Source organism: Microplitis mediator, chromosome 2, assembly GCF_029852145.1.
Source record: "Microplitis mediator isolate UGA2020A chromosome 2, iyMicMedi2.1, whole genome shotgun sequence".
Classification (NCBI taxonomy): domain Eukaryota; kingdom Metazoa; phylum Arthropoda; class Insecta; order Hymenoptera; family Braconidae; genus Microplitis; species Microplitis mediator.
The window spans coordinates 25,205,712-25,223,849 of NC_079970.1; the positions used below are offsets into that span (position 1 = coordinate 25,205,712).

The window sequence follows — 18,138 nt, forward strand, 5'->3', positions numbered from 1 at the left end:
CGCTTTCAGAAGTTCACATGCGATTGAGTTTACGCTTTCAAATATATATATTTTCACTAAATAGATTTATTGATTCAAAGAATAAGCATAGATTGTGAGATAACTTAAAACTGTGTTGTTGCCAAGTTCTGAAAGATAAATGTCTGATTCTGGAAAATCAGTTGGCCGTGAAATAAACTCGGTTTTACTTTATTTTTTATTTTATCAGACAAATGTATTCAACGGACACCTTACGATCGTTTGACACTTTAAGAATTATTTTCTCACCCGTTTTTTCGATTTGTTTTCTTTAAAAAAAGAAAAAAAAGAATTAGCGATAAAATAATTCTCACAACTTTTTGCGCCAAAGGTAAGTGACTCAAACGCTCACAGAAATTTATAAATTCCACTTCCGGTGTTTAAATAATTACCGACCCTAGAAAACGATTCCGCTGGGCTCGGGATGATTAATTTAAATTTACCTAGACCATTAGTGTGTCTGGATAAAAATTTTCTAAAAGAAATAAAATTCCGGCCGCAAGATAAATTACCTTCAATGAGTATTCATACTTATGGAAAAAAATAGTAGCCGAGAAAGAATAATAAATAATAATAAGAACTCGGATATGAGAATAAGAAAAATAGGACAGAAATGCGGCAACACTTGGTGGTAGTGTAGCATCAACATCGAGTCTTATTTTAAATTCCTTCTCACGTTTCGGGCACGGGATTACCGTTTTTCATTCCGCGCGAGTCTGCATCTCGCGGCAGCAAGTTTCCTCAAACACTCTGCACGCTTTTTCCTTACAGATAATCTAGTAGACTTTTATCGTATCGTGTAAAAAAGCCAACCAGAAATGTCTCATTGAATTATATACTTTTTATTATTATTCACTACCTCATGCACTCTCTATTTGTTTATTTTTTTCTCAGATCCAATTTACCTCCTATTTACTTTTATTCCAAACCCTTTAATTAAATACTAACAAATTTTATCCACATTCAATCACAAATAAACTTATATCCCATTCTTAAGTTCAGTTGTCAAAGAAACTGACCTATGGAAAAATGGGAGCTCGTAAAATTGGATATCCAACCAATCGACTCATCAAAAAAATTAAAAATAGAAACGAAATGCATTTTCAAAAAAATCTTTTTGTCTACACTCATACTTTTGTAAAAAAAATTATGTCTAATTTGCGTGGAATTTCTATTGAAAAATTATAATACAATTTTTCACAATACACGGAAAAAAATTTACTGTAGTTACAACAGGACCCGGGTCAAAAATAAAACTTGATTTAGACTTGGTTTACCAAGTCGAAATTTGGAGCCGTTTTTCACAAGACAAACTCGACTTTTTTTACGGAGGTATGAAATAAATTAAGTTTTCACCTTGATTTAGACTTAACTGGCTTACTTAGTCACGATTTAAGACGAAAATGTTGAAATCAAGTCGACATTGACTTGGTTTAGACTTATTCGACTTAAATTATAAGTCGTAAAAGTCAGAACTAAGGTGAAATAATTTTTATACATTAAGGCGAAAGTAAGGCGAATAAATGACTTTTTTTCGACTTGGTTTAGCAAGTCAAAAGTAATGTGAATGACTATCGTGCTCAAAGTAAAGACGAATAAGTTGAAACTAAGATGAAAAAAGTTCAAAAAGTTTAAAAAAATTAAATTCAAGTCGAAAAAGTCGAGATCTTATCAAAAAATCGTCGGCAAATCGATAACTTTAAAAGAAAATAAGGCGAAGCGAGCCTGAATCAAGTCTTATTTTTGACCCGGGTAGACTTAAAATTTTAGTGCTAAAAAATTTTCCATTATGTTAATTTTGCCACCGGAAATTGTGTTTTAAATGACTTGCACCCCTTGAAATTAATCACCAAGCCGTGATGTCATAAAATTACAGCAATTGATATTCATGTTATTATTATACAATCAACAAAACATTTATTAATCTTGCTCACGAGACACGAAATCCAAACAAAGCGTTCGCCCAGATGGGCTCCCGTTCCTCATAATCACATATATCCGCCTACAATATAATCCTCAGAGACATTCAGATTCGTATCAGTTAATAGATAGACTAGGGCATAAATTTTAGCCACAAGGTTTCCCTCATCACGTCTTCTGAGACGATACCTCAGTGCATTGTTGTGGTAGAGGGCCTCATTTTCTTGATCCATTTCCAGAGCCTCAACGCGAACATTTCGCATCAAACTCTCTTATTCAACTTGCTTGTGTTTCCTCCTCACCCTGTCCTTATTCTCAACCTCTTCCTTTTTCGCTCTTACCTCTTTCCACTTGTTCTTGTTCGTCTCTTTACTTGCCATACATCCAAGCTCTCACCACCACCCACCAACTAAAGATTGCGTTATCCAAAGTTCTCTCTGTGTACGAACTTGCTCAGTTATATTATTATTATTCGCTAGCGTACCTAGTCTTACCAAGCACTTGAATATTCACGTCATTAAATTTACCCACTGCTGAGACATATTTATTACCGAATACTATTTATTCGCTGGGTTTGAATAATTTATCGTAACTGTAATTTGGGTAAAAGATAACAATGATTGATAGTTTTGAATTTTTTTTTGAATCTGTGAGCGTTTGATTTATAAAAAGTGATAAAAAATGATGTTGTTGGGTTTTAAAAATATAAAGAAAAAAAATTTATGACAAATTAGTATGGTTGGGCAACGATTGTTTCAGGAGTGACGATTTTGCTATCGCTGACGGTGTTCCTGAATCTTGTTGCTGAGACCCTGCCACAGGTCTCCGATGCGATACCGTTGTTAGGTACAAAGAGTTTTATAAAAAACAAAACCAATAAATTTATAATAATGATGATAAAAAATTTGAAAAAAAAAAATGATAATAATGAGTGATAATTTTTCATTGCTGTGACAACGAATATGCAGTAAATATTATTTAGGATGGTATCGAATATTTTCTCAGGACTGGAGTCTCGAGTAGCGAGGGTGCTTTTGAATTTTATTTATCTAGAATTATGTTGAGTGAAAGATGGGGGTTAAATTTTTAAAATAAACACTCGAGATTTCAGTGAAAGAGGAGAGGAATATATTTATATATATATATATATATATATTTTTTTTGTTTTAAGTATAATGTAGAAAAATAACTTTTATTTATATTTAACGGGTTGCGTTTTTAACTGAACGTCGTGACAGAGATTTTGTGCAGCGGGAGGAAAACTTGTCGGGTGGAATAATGTTTAAGAAAAATGAATAAATATTTATGTACAAATATATATGCGTATGAGTGTAAGAAGTAAAAGAAAACGCGGATATGATATGAACAAACTTTATAGTTCACTGCGCGGATGTTAAAGTTTGCGACGCGGGTACACGGAAAAGAGTTGGAAGAAAAGAAAAATTTATCAAGAAAAAAAATTACCGATCTTTTGTTTTTCTTTTTGAATTCGCTGCTGCAACGCGATCGTGAAATTTATATATTTTTGTGACCAGCTTCCGCTGAGTTTCTTAAAAAAAATAAACAAAATTATGTCGAGGAAAAATTAATGTTTGTATTTATTTGCCACTTTTCCACTTTTCACTTTGTGACTCACGCGTCCCGCAGTTTTCTCTCTATATGTTTGTCATATCTCTGAATAGTTTGTTACCACCCATCCGGCCAACTTTTCCGCCCGCTGTCACCTTATTTGAATTATTTCAGTTTTCGCGGTGGCCAAAGCACTAATATATTTTTCTGTTACGAGCCGGTATTCACTTCAGTACTTGAAGTTTTTTTTTTCTATTTAGATAACGTCAACTCGGTACTCAAACAACCGTTTGAATTTTTATTTACATGCGTAATAAATAACAAGAGTCGAGTAAAATAATTTTCTATCCGTTTTTGAAGCCGAGGAAATAAATTAAACTGAGAGCGAGATAAAATGATAAAATTAAATGGAATTACATCTTCAATTAGAAGTCAAGCAAATTGATAACTATCCTCGTGTTAATCTTTAACCTTTTACATTACTGCTATCACTGGAAATAATCTTTACTTTAATAGAGACTACGGAAGAGTACTTTTAGTCAATTAAAGTTCTTAAGACTCAAAAATAATTTTTTTACTGACAAATTTTTAATTGTTGGCTCAAAAATTCACTTAAATAATTTTTCAAATTTCTATTTTGCCCAAAAATGAACAATAAAAATTTTAATGACCCTCTTTTAATTTAGTTGATAAATTTAAATTACTGAAAAATTTTCTTGGGAAAATTAAAAAAAAAACTCAATAAAATTTTCATAATAAAAAAAAAGACGACCAATTTTTTTCTCCATTAATGGAACTTAAAATTGAATATAAAGTAGTTGTTAAGTAAACTTTACTCATTAACATAAAATAACAATTAATTAAATTTTTTATTTGCGTGCTTATTTTTTCGCTAATTACCTCTCAAGTGTTAGTTTAAAAAAAAATTAAAAAAGTTGTTCCTTATTTTATCTTTCCTACAAAATCGATGGCCGTCTCTGTCACGACGTTCTAAAACTAATGATAAATAAAAACCGAAAAACACAGCAAATTTAAAAAAAGTTTGTGACCAATCGATCGTAATTTCGCCTATTCTCTGCGAAATGCTTTTACACGCAAAAAGTAGATAAATAAAACGAGGACAGTAAAAAAAATTCACCCGCCATTAATGGATGGCAGGAAGCGGAAATAAATTTCGCATCACGACATCAAATATGTAAACTAAATATATTATTTTTGAAAATATTAAACCCATCAAGAACAATCAAGAACATCATGCGAACTTGTATCGGTCCATCAATAGGTGTGCGGTTATTATCCACTTGTGCATTAAATTTACGAGCATTGAATTGTGGGGAAATACGGTCGATCGGTCGTAACTGAAACTCGCGTCATCGTCGAGCTTATGGACAATAATTACGCATGAATGATTTCAAATTATTTAAAAAAAAAAATTTTTTTTTTTTTATTTATCTTCAATTTCAACCCAACTCACTTCCCGTGTAAAAAGAATTTTTTTTCCTACACGGAAAAAAATTAATCGTGAATGCAACATGATGCAGTCTTGGTAAATAAACATGATAGTCATGTTGCGGTAACATGAGAAAATCATGTTGCATTCACATGATTTGTCATGTTTCGGCTGCATGATAATCATGTTGCGGTAACATGAGAAAATCATGTGGCATTCACATGATAATCATGTTTCGGCTACATGATAATCATGTTGCGGTAACATGAGAAAATCATGTGAATGCAACATGATTTGTCATGTTTCGGATACATGACAATATGTGGCAGCAACATGATTATCATGTAGCCGAAACATGACAGATCATGTGAATGCAACATGATTTCATCATGTTTATTTACCAAGACTGCATCATGTTGCATTCACGATTAATTTTTTTCCGTGTAATGAATTTAGATCTGAATTTCATGACGAAACTTAGATCGTGACACAAATATGACTTTCATCATAAATTTACTCCAACTTTTCATCTAGTAAATCAGTACCAATTATAAAATTAATTTATGATGTCTTTGAATTGGACTTGGGATGATTTCGATAGAAACTTGACTGAATTTTTACTGAATTAAACCTTTTGTCAAATTTATCGACTCGGAAATTACCAATAAATTTCTTCTATCAAGTATTCGATTAACGTAAATCAGTTTCGATTGTAAAATTAATTTAGTGAATGACCTTCGGATCAATTGGATAAAAATTTGACTGAGTCATAATTTTGTCGTGATTAAAATGGTTGATACAAATTCATGATGAAAGTCATATTTGTGTCACAATCTGAGTTTCGTGATGAAATTTAGATCTAAATTCATCATGAATAAAAATTTTTTTACACGGGTCTAACCAATCAGTCATTTTTTTTTTTTTTTAAATCCCCTGGTTAGAAAAAAGTAAAAGCTAAAAAGTTTAGAAGCTAAAGAAAAATGGGAATGAATGTTACGTTTAACAACTAAATTACCTCCTCTTTTTCATTACACTTCATTTATTCACAAAAACTCTTTATTTATTTCCTTTTCACTATACTATCCTTTAATTACTTTATTTTATTATTATTATTTTTTTTTTTGTTTTAATTCTCATTAATTTTTGAGTGACGTCTGCAGTTTATTGCATCTCCTATTTGGTTTATTTCAGCGCTTTTGTTTCAGTAACGGCAATTATCTGATGTGTGTAAACCATAAATTTATGGCGCAAATAAAAAAATATAACCGTTATATAATTTTGATATCACAGGATATTAATAAAAAATAATAATGTCGTAAAATTATAACGATCAAAATTTCTAGAGAATTTATAAAAAATAATTAATAGCGGACGTGAAAAAAATTTTAAAATAAAAAAATTTATCGACCATGGTAAAAAAACGCATATATATGGATATGTGTGATGTAAATCTCTTGAGTAAACAAAAACTTAAAAAAAAAAAAACTAGAAATATTTAAATTTTGTGATCCACCCAAATAATTTAGCATTTTTTAATATAAAAAACTGGCAGAGAGGACGCAACAAATATGACCTAGATAATTCATTCGCGCCCGAATGACTTTCAAACAAATTACCCATGTACGTTGCACAGAGGCCCGAAAGTTTAGTGGCCACCGAAAAAAAATTTAAAAAAAACAACAACAACAAAAAGTATATAAAGCTACAAGACGAAATGGAACACATGCAAATAAACCGCTTTGAGCCACAAACGGCCAGACGGACCTGAATATTAAAGCATAAATAAAAAAGCCAACTCTGGAAACCCGCAGACGAAAGGAATATCGCCCTCGGATTATTCTGTTGTATTCAAACGACCGAAATTAGACCCAGTAGATTTCCGCGGCGCGAGAAAGTCTGCAAGGAAAGCGCCTCTAAGATTCTGGTCACTCGCATAAAAAAATCAACGTCTGCGCGGGAAAACCCTGTGCAAAATTTAGTAAAAAAAAAGTAAAACAGGTATTGGTTTACTTAAGAAGTAAACAGCAAGCTCGAGTCCTGGTTTTTGCCTCGAGACTTTACTGCACTCGAACCCAACATAAACACCAGTCACGTATGGTAGTTTCCTATCCTGTATACTGAAAATCATTCGAGTCTTTTAGTACTTTTATTCGTAAATAAAATATGCTTACGAGTGCTCCAGTTGTGCTCTACACGATTCTTCTTGTTGTCTTCTCAGCTTTTTTTCTTTTGTTGTTTCTCTGTTACACTTTTTTATTTCTAGTCTTCTATCTTTACACAGCCTATCATTTATCCACTGGAGAAAATTGTTTTCACCTCCATTTTACACCCACTACTCTAGTAGATACTCCGTACTGTGAATCTAAACATGTATATATATATATGAACATTTCTTTTCTACTACTTTTTCAAGGAACAAAACACCCGTAAAGTGAATGTAATACCAGTGCCACAGTTGCCTTTATTTTTCTTCTCTCATTTCTTCAGCTCGTGTTCTTTTCTTTGTCTCAGCCATTTTTTTATTCCCTTTTATTTATTACCATTTCTTTATTTTTTTCTTATTTTACTGTTATTTTTTATCTCCTTTGTTTCAATTTGTGCACGTCGAGTCGGTCGTTCGCTTCGATTGCGAAGAGATTTAAAATCGCTGAGGGAGCAACTGGCAGATGTGAAAACGAGAGCAAGTAACCGAGCAGTCTCTAAATAAAAAAAATTATATATAAAATAACTGCTGTAGGTTTCTTCAAGGGAGATAATTTTGAAATGTGCTGTTCACACCCCGACGCGGTATTTTTACCCAAGTTCAATACCATTTAGATTTTTTTGCCTTCTTATCCACTGGAAAAATGATCGACTGTTGCATTTAATGCTCCGTTAGAATTTTTTATGCCGGAAAAAATACAAGAATTTTTCGATTGTTGATTAAAAAAATATTTTATTTCCCATGAAAAATAATTGATAAATTAGAATTCATGGTTTTAAAAATTTTAAATATATATATATTAAATTTGCATCGAAATAAAATTCATAGATATAAAAAATGAAATTCTATTATATATATACTGATTTTAAAGTAACAGATTACCGATTTACGATGGTAAAAAAATGAATATAAATAAAATGGATGCGCAGCTGAAACAAAAGTGAAAAAGGGAATGAATGAAAGCCGAGCCGAGATTGATACATGGTCGATAAATTGTGTTTGAGATACTCCCAACATGTTGTGATGCACACATATGACATGTTCCGCAGTAATTATTTGCAGAGACTACTGACAATCGGAATTGGAATCAAAGTTCGATAGGATTCTGCAGAGTAATCAATGCCGCGCCATTGTTTCCATTTAAAATTCTAAAAAACTCAAAAGATAAAGACTTTGAAAAGAGTAATTCGAAAATAGCGCCAGGTCATTGCCGTTACTTTCCGCGATTTTTTATTCACTTGCATTTTCTTTTTATTTTTCCTGTCATTAATTTAAAATTTATTCGGACGCTTCTTTCACTATCTTCCGCTTGTTTTATAAAAATAATATTCAAATTGGTTTTATGAATTTTTTATCAGCTAATGCTTCGCTATCGCTTTTGCGCTCTCATGCTCTGATATATTCTCAGAATACAATAAATATGTACGCTATATTCTGTCAAGACAATTACATGCTATGATCTCTATAAATTGTTTATTTAATTAATTAATTATTATTATTACTAATAATTAATTACACTTGACTTTTATGATACTGATATGTTTGCTTTGTCTACACTTACATGCACGCACAGACAAATAAATAATATATTAAATTTATAAATAAATTATTTATTAAAATCGAACTGTATCCGATTGCATGGATTTAAATAATTTTATTTTATTTGCAAATTTAAATAACCAATAATTTTATTTTTAAAAATTAGTAAAATTGATTTGTTTTAAAAAAAGAAAATCCATTTTTTTTTTCACTTTATTTTTATGAATAAAATAGAGTATTAAGAAATGTAAACGACGAAAAAAAAAAAAATGTAAAATGGTAATATGAAAGTATAGTATGCAAATGCGTACTAAAGGGGATGTTTACAGGAATAATATTTTCAACAGCTCAGGTGTTTATAAAATGAAAAAAAATTTTGAAGCAGGTATCGAAAGTAAAAAATAACAAGACTACACTGTAAAAAGAGCGGTGTTAAAAATGGACTCATTTTAACTCCGCCCGGTGTTAAAATGAAATTACACCGGTGTAGGAGGAAAAAAGAGCAGTTGAAAAAATACAATTTCTACAGTAAAAAAGGCTTGGGGTAAAAATCTTTAAACATTAAAGCTTAAACTCTAATTTTAGAAATTTGTTATAGTAATAAAATTAATACAATTTTAAGCAGCAAATTTTACAGTTTAGAATGACAATATCGAGTTTGAAAGTGTAATATTTGTTATTTCTGTAAAATTTACTGATAAAAAATGTAATTTTTACAGTTTCAGACTCGGAGCGCTTTACTACTATACGAAACTGTAATTTTTTAACTGCTCTTTTTTCCGTGTAGGAGGCGTAATTCGGCGGTGTTAAAATACCGGTATTAAACCGGTGTAAAAGCGGAGTAAACTGCGTCCGCTTGGAGTATTAACTTTGAAAAGTTTATACACTGTAAAAAGAGCGGTGTTAAAAATGGACTCATTTTAACTCCGCCCGGTGTTAAAATGAAATTACACCGGTGTAAAAAATACCGGTGTTAAAGCGGAATAACCGGTGTAAAAACAGAGTAACATCGGTGTAAAAGCGGGGTAACCGGCGTAAAAGCGGAGTAAAACCGGTGTAAAAGCAGGGTAAACTGCGTCCGCTTGGATTATTAACTTTAAAGATTATAAAACACAAAAAATGTCAGTACTTTATGAAAATTAATAAAGAATATCATTTATTAACAAGTATAGTGATCGAGTAAGTAAAAATATTCACAAAATAAAATATTTTAACACTGGTAAAGAATGTCTACACCGGCGGCGGCGTTATTTTAACACCGGTCTAGAATATTTACACCGGTGGCGGCGTTATTTTAACACCGGACTAGAATATTTACACCGGTGGCGGCGTTGTTTTCACACCGCTTTCGGGGGTAAATTTAACACCGATAATTTTAACACCTACACCGTTTGGACTTACCCCGGTGATTTTTTACAGTGTACTATACGAAACTGTAATTTTTCAACTGCTCTTTTTTCCGTGTAGGAGGCGTAATTCGGCGGTGTTAAAATACCGGTGTAAAAGCGGAGTAAACTGCGTCCGTTTGGAGTATTAACTTTGAAAAGTTTATAAAACACAAAAATTGTCGGTTCTTTATGAAAATTAATCAAAAATATTATTTATTAACGAGTATAGTAATCGAGTAAGTAAAAATATTCACAAAGTAAAATATTTTAACACTGGTAAAGAATATCTACACCGGCGGTGGCGTTATTTTAACACCGGGGAATTTTTTTTAACACCGGTACAGAATATTTACACCGTTGGCGGCGTTATTTTTACACCGCTTTCGTTGTTGAAATTTAACACCGCCGATTTTAACACCTACACCGCTTGGACTTACCCCGGTGATTTTTTACAGTGTAATATTATTAAAGTTTATAATATTGATAACAATATTTTTTTTGTTGACTTGAATGAGAAAATTAAATGTTCGGTCGAAAAAAAGAGAGGTAAAAATTAGATAGTGTTGTCAGACGTAGACGAGCGGAGGACATTGAGAAGAAGCGAAGGGTGAAAGGGTCATGGGGGCGGGAAAAGTGCCGGGTCGAGAGCAAGCGATCTCTGTACGTCTAAACCCAGTAGAGGTTACAACGGAAAATATTGTCGATCCTTATCCCGGGTGAAATTCAATTTCGCGATCCGTAAATTTATTCGTCAGGCGGGGAATGAAATTTCAGAGTTCTAGTTGGAAGGGTGGGAACGAATAGGAGACGGGAGAGTTAAAAATAAAAACATGCTACCGACACGATCATCGGCCATCTATAGTCTGTATATATATCTGCGCTGTACGTGAGAAAACTAATTTCATATTAATAGGATCGATATATCGATGAGTGTGATATGAATAATATCCGGTAAGGAATTTACTCAATGGCTATGTGCTGTTCTGTGGGGTTAAGTTATTACATTAAGCCAGTTGTGAGGGACTTTGATAAATACGCTAGTGTTAAATTTTTTTTTTTTTTTATTAGCTTTCATTTTCTCTCTTCGAGGGAGAATTTTTAATTATTTTATTTACTTAGGGGAGAGTCGGGTTAAATGGGCTACTCAACAATTTTTTTTTTTCATCTCTAAATGATTTCAAGTCGTTATTTATTATTTCGAGCAAATTGACATCCAAATTTTTTTTCAAATTTTTTTTTTTGCCGCTTGAACATTTAAATTCTTTTAAAAGTCATATTTATTATTAAACTTCAATGTGAATAATTTTGTTTGAACTTAAAAAAATTTTTTTCAAGCTGTCAATTTGTCTAAAAAAAGAAAATTTTTTAACTAAACCTTGAAAATAAAAAATTTTGATTTTTGAAATAAATTTTTTAAACATTTTGCCCGGCGCTTCTACTAACTCGGCTATTTAAATTAATAGTACGGTAAGTAAATAAATATTTTGAGAAAAATGTCAGTAAATTATTTAAAAATACCCTCGTTTTTATTTTAATTAGTTTTTTTAAAAATAATAACTAAGTTAATTAGTTAATAAGAGCGTGGGTTTTATAGCGAAATTAATAACAACTTGAAATTAAATGCCGACAATAAACAAAATCCCGCGGTAATTAAAGTCTTTCGAACAATTATACCGCAGATTGCTGCAATTAATTTGAATTGTAAAATAAAATGAATAAACAAAAATAATTAAAACTATAAAAATAAAACTGCAGCCGTGGAGATTGAATTTATTAAAAAAGCAAAAGGTAATTCTGTAAATGACTGATGATGACGATAACGATGATGATAAAATTTAAGTGTCATAATAAGCTTGTTGACGAGAATACTAATTGACACATGACCCCATCATCATACTTAGCCCATTTTCGTCAGCCGATAATAGCAATTCACGTCAAAAATAAAAAAAATATAAAGTATATAGAATATTATTAGCGAAGGCGGCCGCCTTAGGTAATTTCAACTTTCATTCATTTTTTTACTATTTATTTTTAACTAAAAGTTACATAGTCGGGTATAGATCGTTAATGATCTGAAAGTTTGTGGAGGTGCCCCCTCCTTAACTCGCTTCTTATAATGTACAATAGATAAAAGTTTATCATTATATAGACTTAAGATGTAATAGAAATTTTTTCGATTCCAAAGTAAAGTCGGTTCAGTTCGAGATTAAAATTTTTTCCTCGACTATTTCATTTTTTTTTTTGATAAAATAACAAATTCATAACTTTAAATAACTTTTATAAATATCATTAATATATTAATCTAAACTCTAAACATACATTTATAACTAAAATATATATATTATATATATATACTTGGCATGTTTGTTCCTTATCTGAGCTTTCCTTATGACATTCCTCTGGCTTCCGCAGCTTTTCATTGTCACCACCATGATTTATTATCACATATATTATATATATGTGTATATATAACATATTACTGTGCATACATATACTTTACTGCTTAAGCAATGCTGAACATCACGCTTTTATCTGTCATCGTAAATCGATCGGCTGTTCACTTTATACTTTTATATATATATAAATAACTTTTTACTATTCACATACATGTCCACATACTTAAATATAAATTTTGATATTTAAATTTACAACAAACCGATTTGTTTAATAATAACATGTTTTAAAAAGTGCCTGCAATAAAAAAAAATAATTATGAAATTTAAAATATATGACATTGCCTGTGACACTGCCTTCTGCATTTTACTCGTGTCACTTATGCTGGATCTTGATGTTGGAATGATTAGTGTCTCAATTTAATTGTTCGTCTATTTGTTAATTAAAAAAAAATATTTTTGTTTCTTCGGGTGGGCAGAGCAAAATGGAAAATCCAAAATTATGATTTTTTTTAATTCTTAATTGACTAGTTCAATTTTTTTCAATTTAAAATACCAGACTAATTCATACGAAAAAAATATATATCCGGTTATATCCGGGCAAATCTGCATATATGAGGCATATATTTATATATATATGTTGCATATATGCGACATATTCCAGATTTGCCCGGATGTATATTTTTTTTCGTATGGAAAAAATTATTTTTTCAAATTTCTTTTTTCGCGCCTTTTTTGAATCAATTGTATCGCAAGTCATATTTATAAGTAAAATATATAAATACTCATTAAATTTCGAAACTGACACAAGAAAAGAAAATTCTGAGGCTACTCCATTTTGCTGAGCATTGCAATAGATTTTTTTTTACGTGCCCATTTTGGCCGGCCCTCCCCCTAATTAATTTAAAATAATTTAAAATTAGTGAGGACATCAAGGTTTGTGCACGAATACCAAATAATCCATAATACAAAATTTAAAAAAAAATAATAATAATAATAATAAAGAAATTTGTTTTTTAAAGGAAAAGTTAAAGGTGAGAATGTAACTAAAATAATAAAAATTTTTATGTCAACAGAGTTGAAGAAGGTGTCGAAATGATTTATAAATCAGATAGGACAAAATCTAGGATATAATATAATATAATTAATATATAATTATATGAGTACATGAGTATATGATTTTACGAGGCAGGCAATTATTTGAATCTTGTCTCCTGCGTGATCTTGAGCCCCGCATATGCATAATACACTATTTGCATCGCTCTATCTTCTACCTTGACATCTACATCTACATCTACATCTACATATACATTTACATGCAAATATACAACACGTTTATTACACATATATATGGAGAATTTAAGCTTTATTCTCGCGAGGAAAATTACGAGAGATGAATTAAATGCATTTTACAAAGCCGTATGCTCGAGAAAAAAAAAATAAAAATACTCTTGCAGCATCCGTATCCATAAAATGGCTTAATACTTTTTTCTTTTGGATTTAAATACCAGAAAGAAAATAAAAATTAATATTAATAATGGCTGTAATATTTAAAAATTTTTTGTTTACTATTTATTAACAAAAAAAGGTTTTTTTTTTTTATTTTTATTTTTATTCTGTAGAACCGGGTGAATTGCTAGTTATATTGCACCCACGAAAAAATCGATCTCGCAGTGTACACTGGGCAGCGCAAAATCAAAAATAAAAGTGTAAATGATGGAGATGGTAGTAAAGAAAAAAAGTGTACGAAAAAAAAAAAAAAATGTTTATGACTTTGATAAATGAAATTGGGTGGAAACGTCGGGATGTTCAATTCGGAATTATGACCAATTGCAACTGCGGAATGTCGTTTGTGAAATAGTTTTGACATCACGGGACGGTGTGTGTGTAGGTCGGACCTGATAAACTTCAATTTAAAAGCAATTCAAGGCACACTGGGGTTTCTGCGCCCTTGTAAATGTAAACGCTGCGGCTTTACTAATCATCACTTCTTTCAACACTGGTTTTATTTGTTTAGTTTAATCCATTAACTTTTTTACGTTCATTCAGTCGCTCGTTATTTCTAGGAAACAAAATACTACAGACAGTCATTACCCTAACAACTAAAAAACGACAGTAATTCTTAAGACTTTTTTTTTACTACAAGAATTTTTATACTCGATGTCGAGCTATTAAAAATATATTTTTTTTTTATATCAAATAATAATGGTGATAATGAAATTTCCGGTACGTTCGAACGTCAGTTATCTTTAAACGTATTGCTGGCGAACACTCGAATAGCAAAAGCTCAATGTTTAGGTCATTCGAGTGCGCTCAACTGTGAAGGCTCTTGGAGCAAGAACTCGAAAGCACACGCTCGAATAGTCTCAGATGACACTCGAACATTTAATCGGATATCAGTTTTCAAGAATCATCTCTTTTTTTTAAGTAATTTGTTGTATATACAAAATTTTTTGCTTATAAATAGGTCCAGGATTTTTGCTTTTATTTGAAAATAACAATTAATAATTAATGGTGTCAAATTTTGGAATTACAGTCGAAATATTGGCCGTATAAAAAAATTTTTCAAATAAAAGTTGTAGGAAATTTTATTTTCTAGAAAAAATGTCTCTTATGATTTTTTTATACGACCAATATTTTCACCGTAATTTCAAAATTAAGATTTTCGTAATTAACAAAAATTTGAATCATTCATTATGAATCTCAATTTTAGAATTACAGTGAAAATATTGGCCGTATAAAAAAATTTTTCAAATAAAAGTTGTAGGAAATTTTATTTTCTAGAGAAAATATCTCTTATGATTTTTTTATACGACCAATATTTTCACCGTAATTTTAAAATTAAGATTTTCATAATTAACAAAAATTTGAATAATTCATTATGAATCTCAATTTTGGAATTACAGTGAAAATATTGGTCGTATAAAAAAATCATAAGAGACATTTTTTTTATAAAAATAAATTTCCTACAACTTTTGTTTAAAAAGTTTTTTTATAAGACCAATATTTTCGCCGTAATATTAAATTTGAACCATTCATTTAGAGGTTAAGGCAAAAATCTTATCCATACTTATAAATATGAAATATATCTAGCATTTTTTTTCAATTTTTTTTTATGAGTACGTCGTGTCGATCGAGTCCAAAAATATGTTGATCATAAATTTGTATATATATATTCTTTATTTTAAACGGGCAGAGCGCGGTAACTGCGGAGCGCAACAATATTCCCGCGGGAGAACGTACCGGAAGTAAAAGCGCGAGCGAGTGTATGTCCGTGTGATGTTGCAGGTGTTACGATCCTGTTGTCACAGACGGTGTTTTCGCTGCTGGTGGCCCACGTGTTGACGCGATCCTCTGAAGCGGTGCCGCTCATAGGTACCTAACATTCCATCCTCCCTCGAGCACTCAATGCCGAATTTTTCATTATTTAAATTGTCATTATTCATTATCATTTTTATCAACCAATTGATTTATGAAATAGAATTCAGGAAATATAAAAAATTATCTTATGAAAAATTCGTCATTTCCTTTAATATTTAATGCCATTATTTACAGCAGTTCCATTTATCATTTTTTTTTTTATTATAATTTTCTTTTACTAACGTAAAATTTCCTTGTCCACAAGGAGAAAGAAAGAGAGGGAGAGAAAGTATTTTTTATAATTTTCAAAAATTTATTTTATATTGAACTTGAAATCTATACTGGCATCTAAATCTTAATCTGAATCTGAATCTAAAGCCTAAATCTAATATCTAGTAAATTCTGTCTAAAAATTACTTAGTAGTCTATATAAATCTATATAATTAATCATTAGGGCTGGGGTGGGCAAATGGGGTAGGGGTCAAAATGGGATACCCCCAAAATTTGATAAAAAAAATTTTTTTTAAATTCCAAAATCACTTTTGTAAATATAATTGTACATTAATTTGAATTTTTTTTTTTTTTTTTTAAATTTTTTCAAAAATCGAAAGTGTCAGTCGAAAAATGTTAATGACTTTTGTTTTATGATAAAAACGATTACAAATTCTTTTACTTCTAATAAAATTTAATTTAGTCAAATTTATTTAATTTCCAGAAATTTTTTTCGGGGATCCCCCAATTTGCGCGCGAAAAATTCAAATTCTTTTTTAACACCAGCTAAAAATTTTTTCTGTTCACTTTGAATATCATCAAAAAAAAATATTTAACGTATTTGAGTTCCCGAAAACTTATCATTTCCTTACACCCCATTTTGCCCCCTTCCCCTATTTAAGCTTCACTTATAATATGAGTACATTCTGTTCTTACGGTTAGAAACGTTGTCCTTCACAGTGATTACACATGTAAAAGTGGTCGAAAATTCCATTTCTGCGGCTTGTGGGCATTCTGGTTAACCGTTCATATCTAAAATCTCGTTTAGAAGCTGCCCCAGTTTACAAACATTCAGTTATTATCTTTAAAAAAGTTATAAATGAAAGCAACGTTTCTCTCTACTCAATTAATATTATTAATTTTATTAAATATAAGCTATTTCACTGTGACAAGTCGTCATTTAAATTTATTTTACATTTCGATATTTATTTATTTTGTCATCACTGAGCTTATTCACTCCTGCCGACAAATCCTCTGCCTAAATCTATCAATTTGCATGACAGTAATGGTTGTGCATCGAAATAAAAATCAAGAGACTTTACTTAAATACAATAATTTCATAAATAAATAAAATGTTAGTAAATTAATCTCGAACTGATAAAACCGTAAGCAATAATAATAAAAAAAAAAAATAGTGTCTTATCAGTAGACAATTCTGCAAATCTAATGGCTGCCTAAATCGTAAAAAAAAATCTATAAATATTTTATAAAAAAAAAAATTAAAAGCTAAACTCTATACTGCGTTCTCTCACTGAAACTCATAGAAAAACTTAATTAGTTTATTATTTCTCAATCACTACACGCTTAAGCTTAGACGCTTTGATAAAAGCTTCCATAGATTTAAAAAAAAACTAATAAATATATGAATTAAGGTCTACGACAAAATATCAAGTAAGAAAATATCACTATGTCTAATTATCGTGTATCAGAATATCATGCGTCAAAATTTCACAGCGTGACAATATCGTGCGTAAAAAAAATCATTTATATTTACAGTAAAAAAAAATAAATACTCCCATAGAAAAAAAAAAGAATCGGCGCATTACTGGGTCGTGAATGACTACCAATTTTCAAGCATCGGCCGAAGATCGGCTAAATACCGGATGATAACGGTATGCCAAGCATTGGCCAATCGTGGCAATCAATCCGGCCAAAGCTTGGTATCAAGAGCACTCGGTCAAACCGTTGGCCAACGAACGGCGGTTAATTGTGCGCCGTTTTCATAAGCAAAAAGACGGCTGCCAATGATGCACCATGCACGGGCCAGTATAGTTAGCCATTTATTGGCCAATCATTGCAAACCAGGCATCGGCCGATCTATGGAAAAATTTCTAAGCTCGGCGACTTTATATGGGTTACACAGTAACGAAATTTGGGAGTGAACGCGGATTAAATCCGGAGTGAATGCGCATTTAAATAAAATCCAAATCACTCCGAAATCATTCCGCTGGAAAAACAAATTCCTTATTTACTTCGTATGCGAAGTGATTTTTTTTTACTCCAAAACTCCGAATGACGGAGTAAATT

The 18,138-nt window shown here is 30.8% G+C and overlaps 1 protein-coding gene across 2 annotated transcripts in view; it reads left to right on the forward strand.

Moving 5' to 3' along the window:
• LOC130678752 (acetylcholine receptor subunit alpha-type acr-16-like) overlaps positions 1-18,138 on the forward strand; it is a 171,817-nt gene that overhangs the window by 134,060 nt on the left and 19,619 nt on the right. Inside the window, exon 8 of one of the 2 annotated variants that reach the window (XM_057486197.1) lies at positions 2,698-2,784. The exons of the other annotated variant lie outside the window; for it this stretch is intronic. Within the exon in view, the coding sequence (XP_057342180.1) occupies positions 2,698-2,784 (87 nt within the window). The remainder of the gene's footprint in view (positions 1-2,697; positions 2,785-18,138) is intronic. 2 annotated transcript variants of the gene reach the window in all.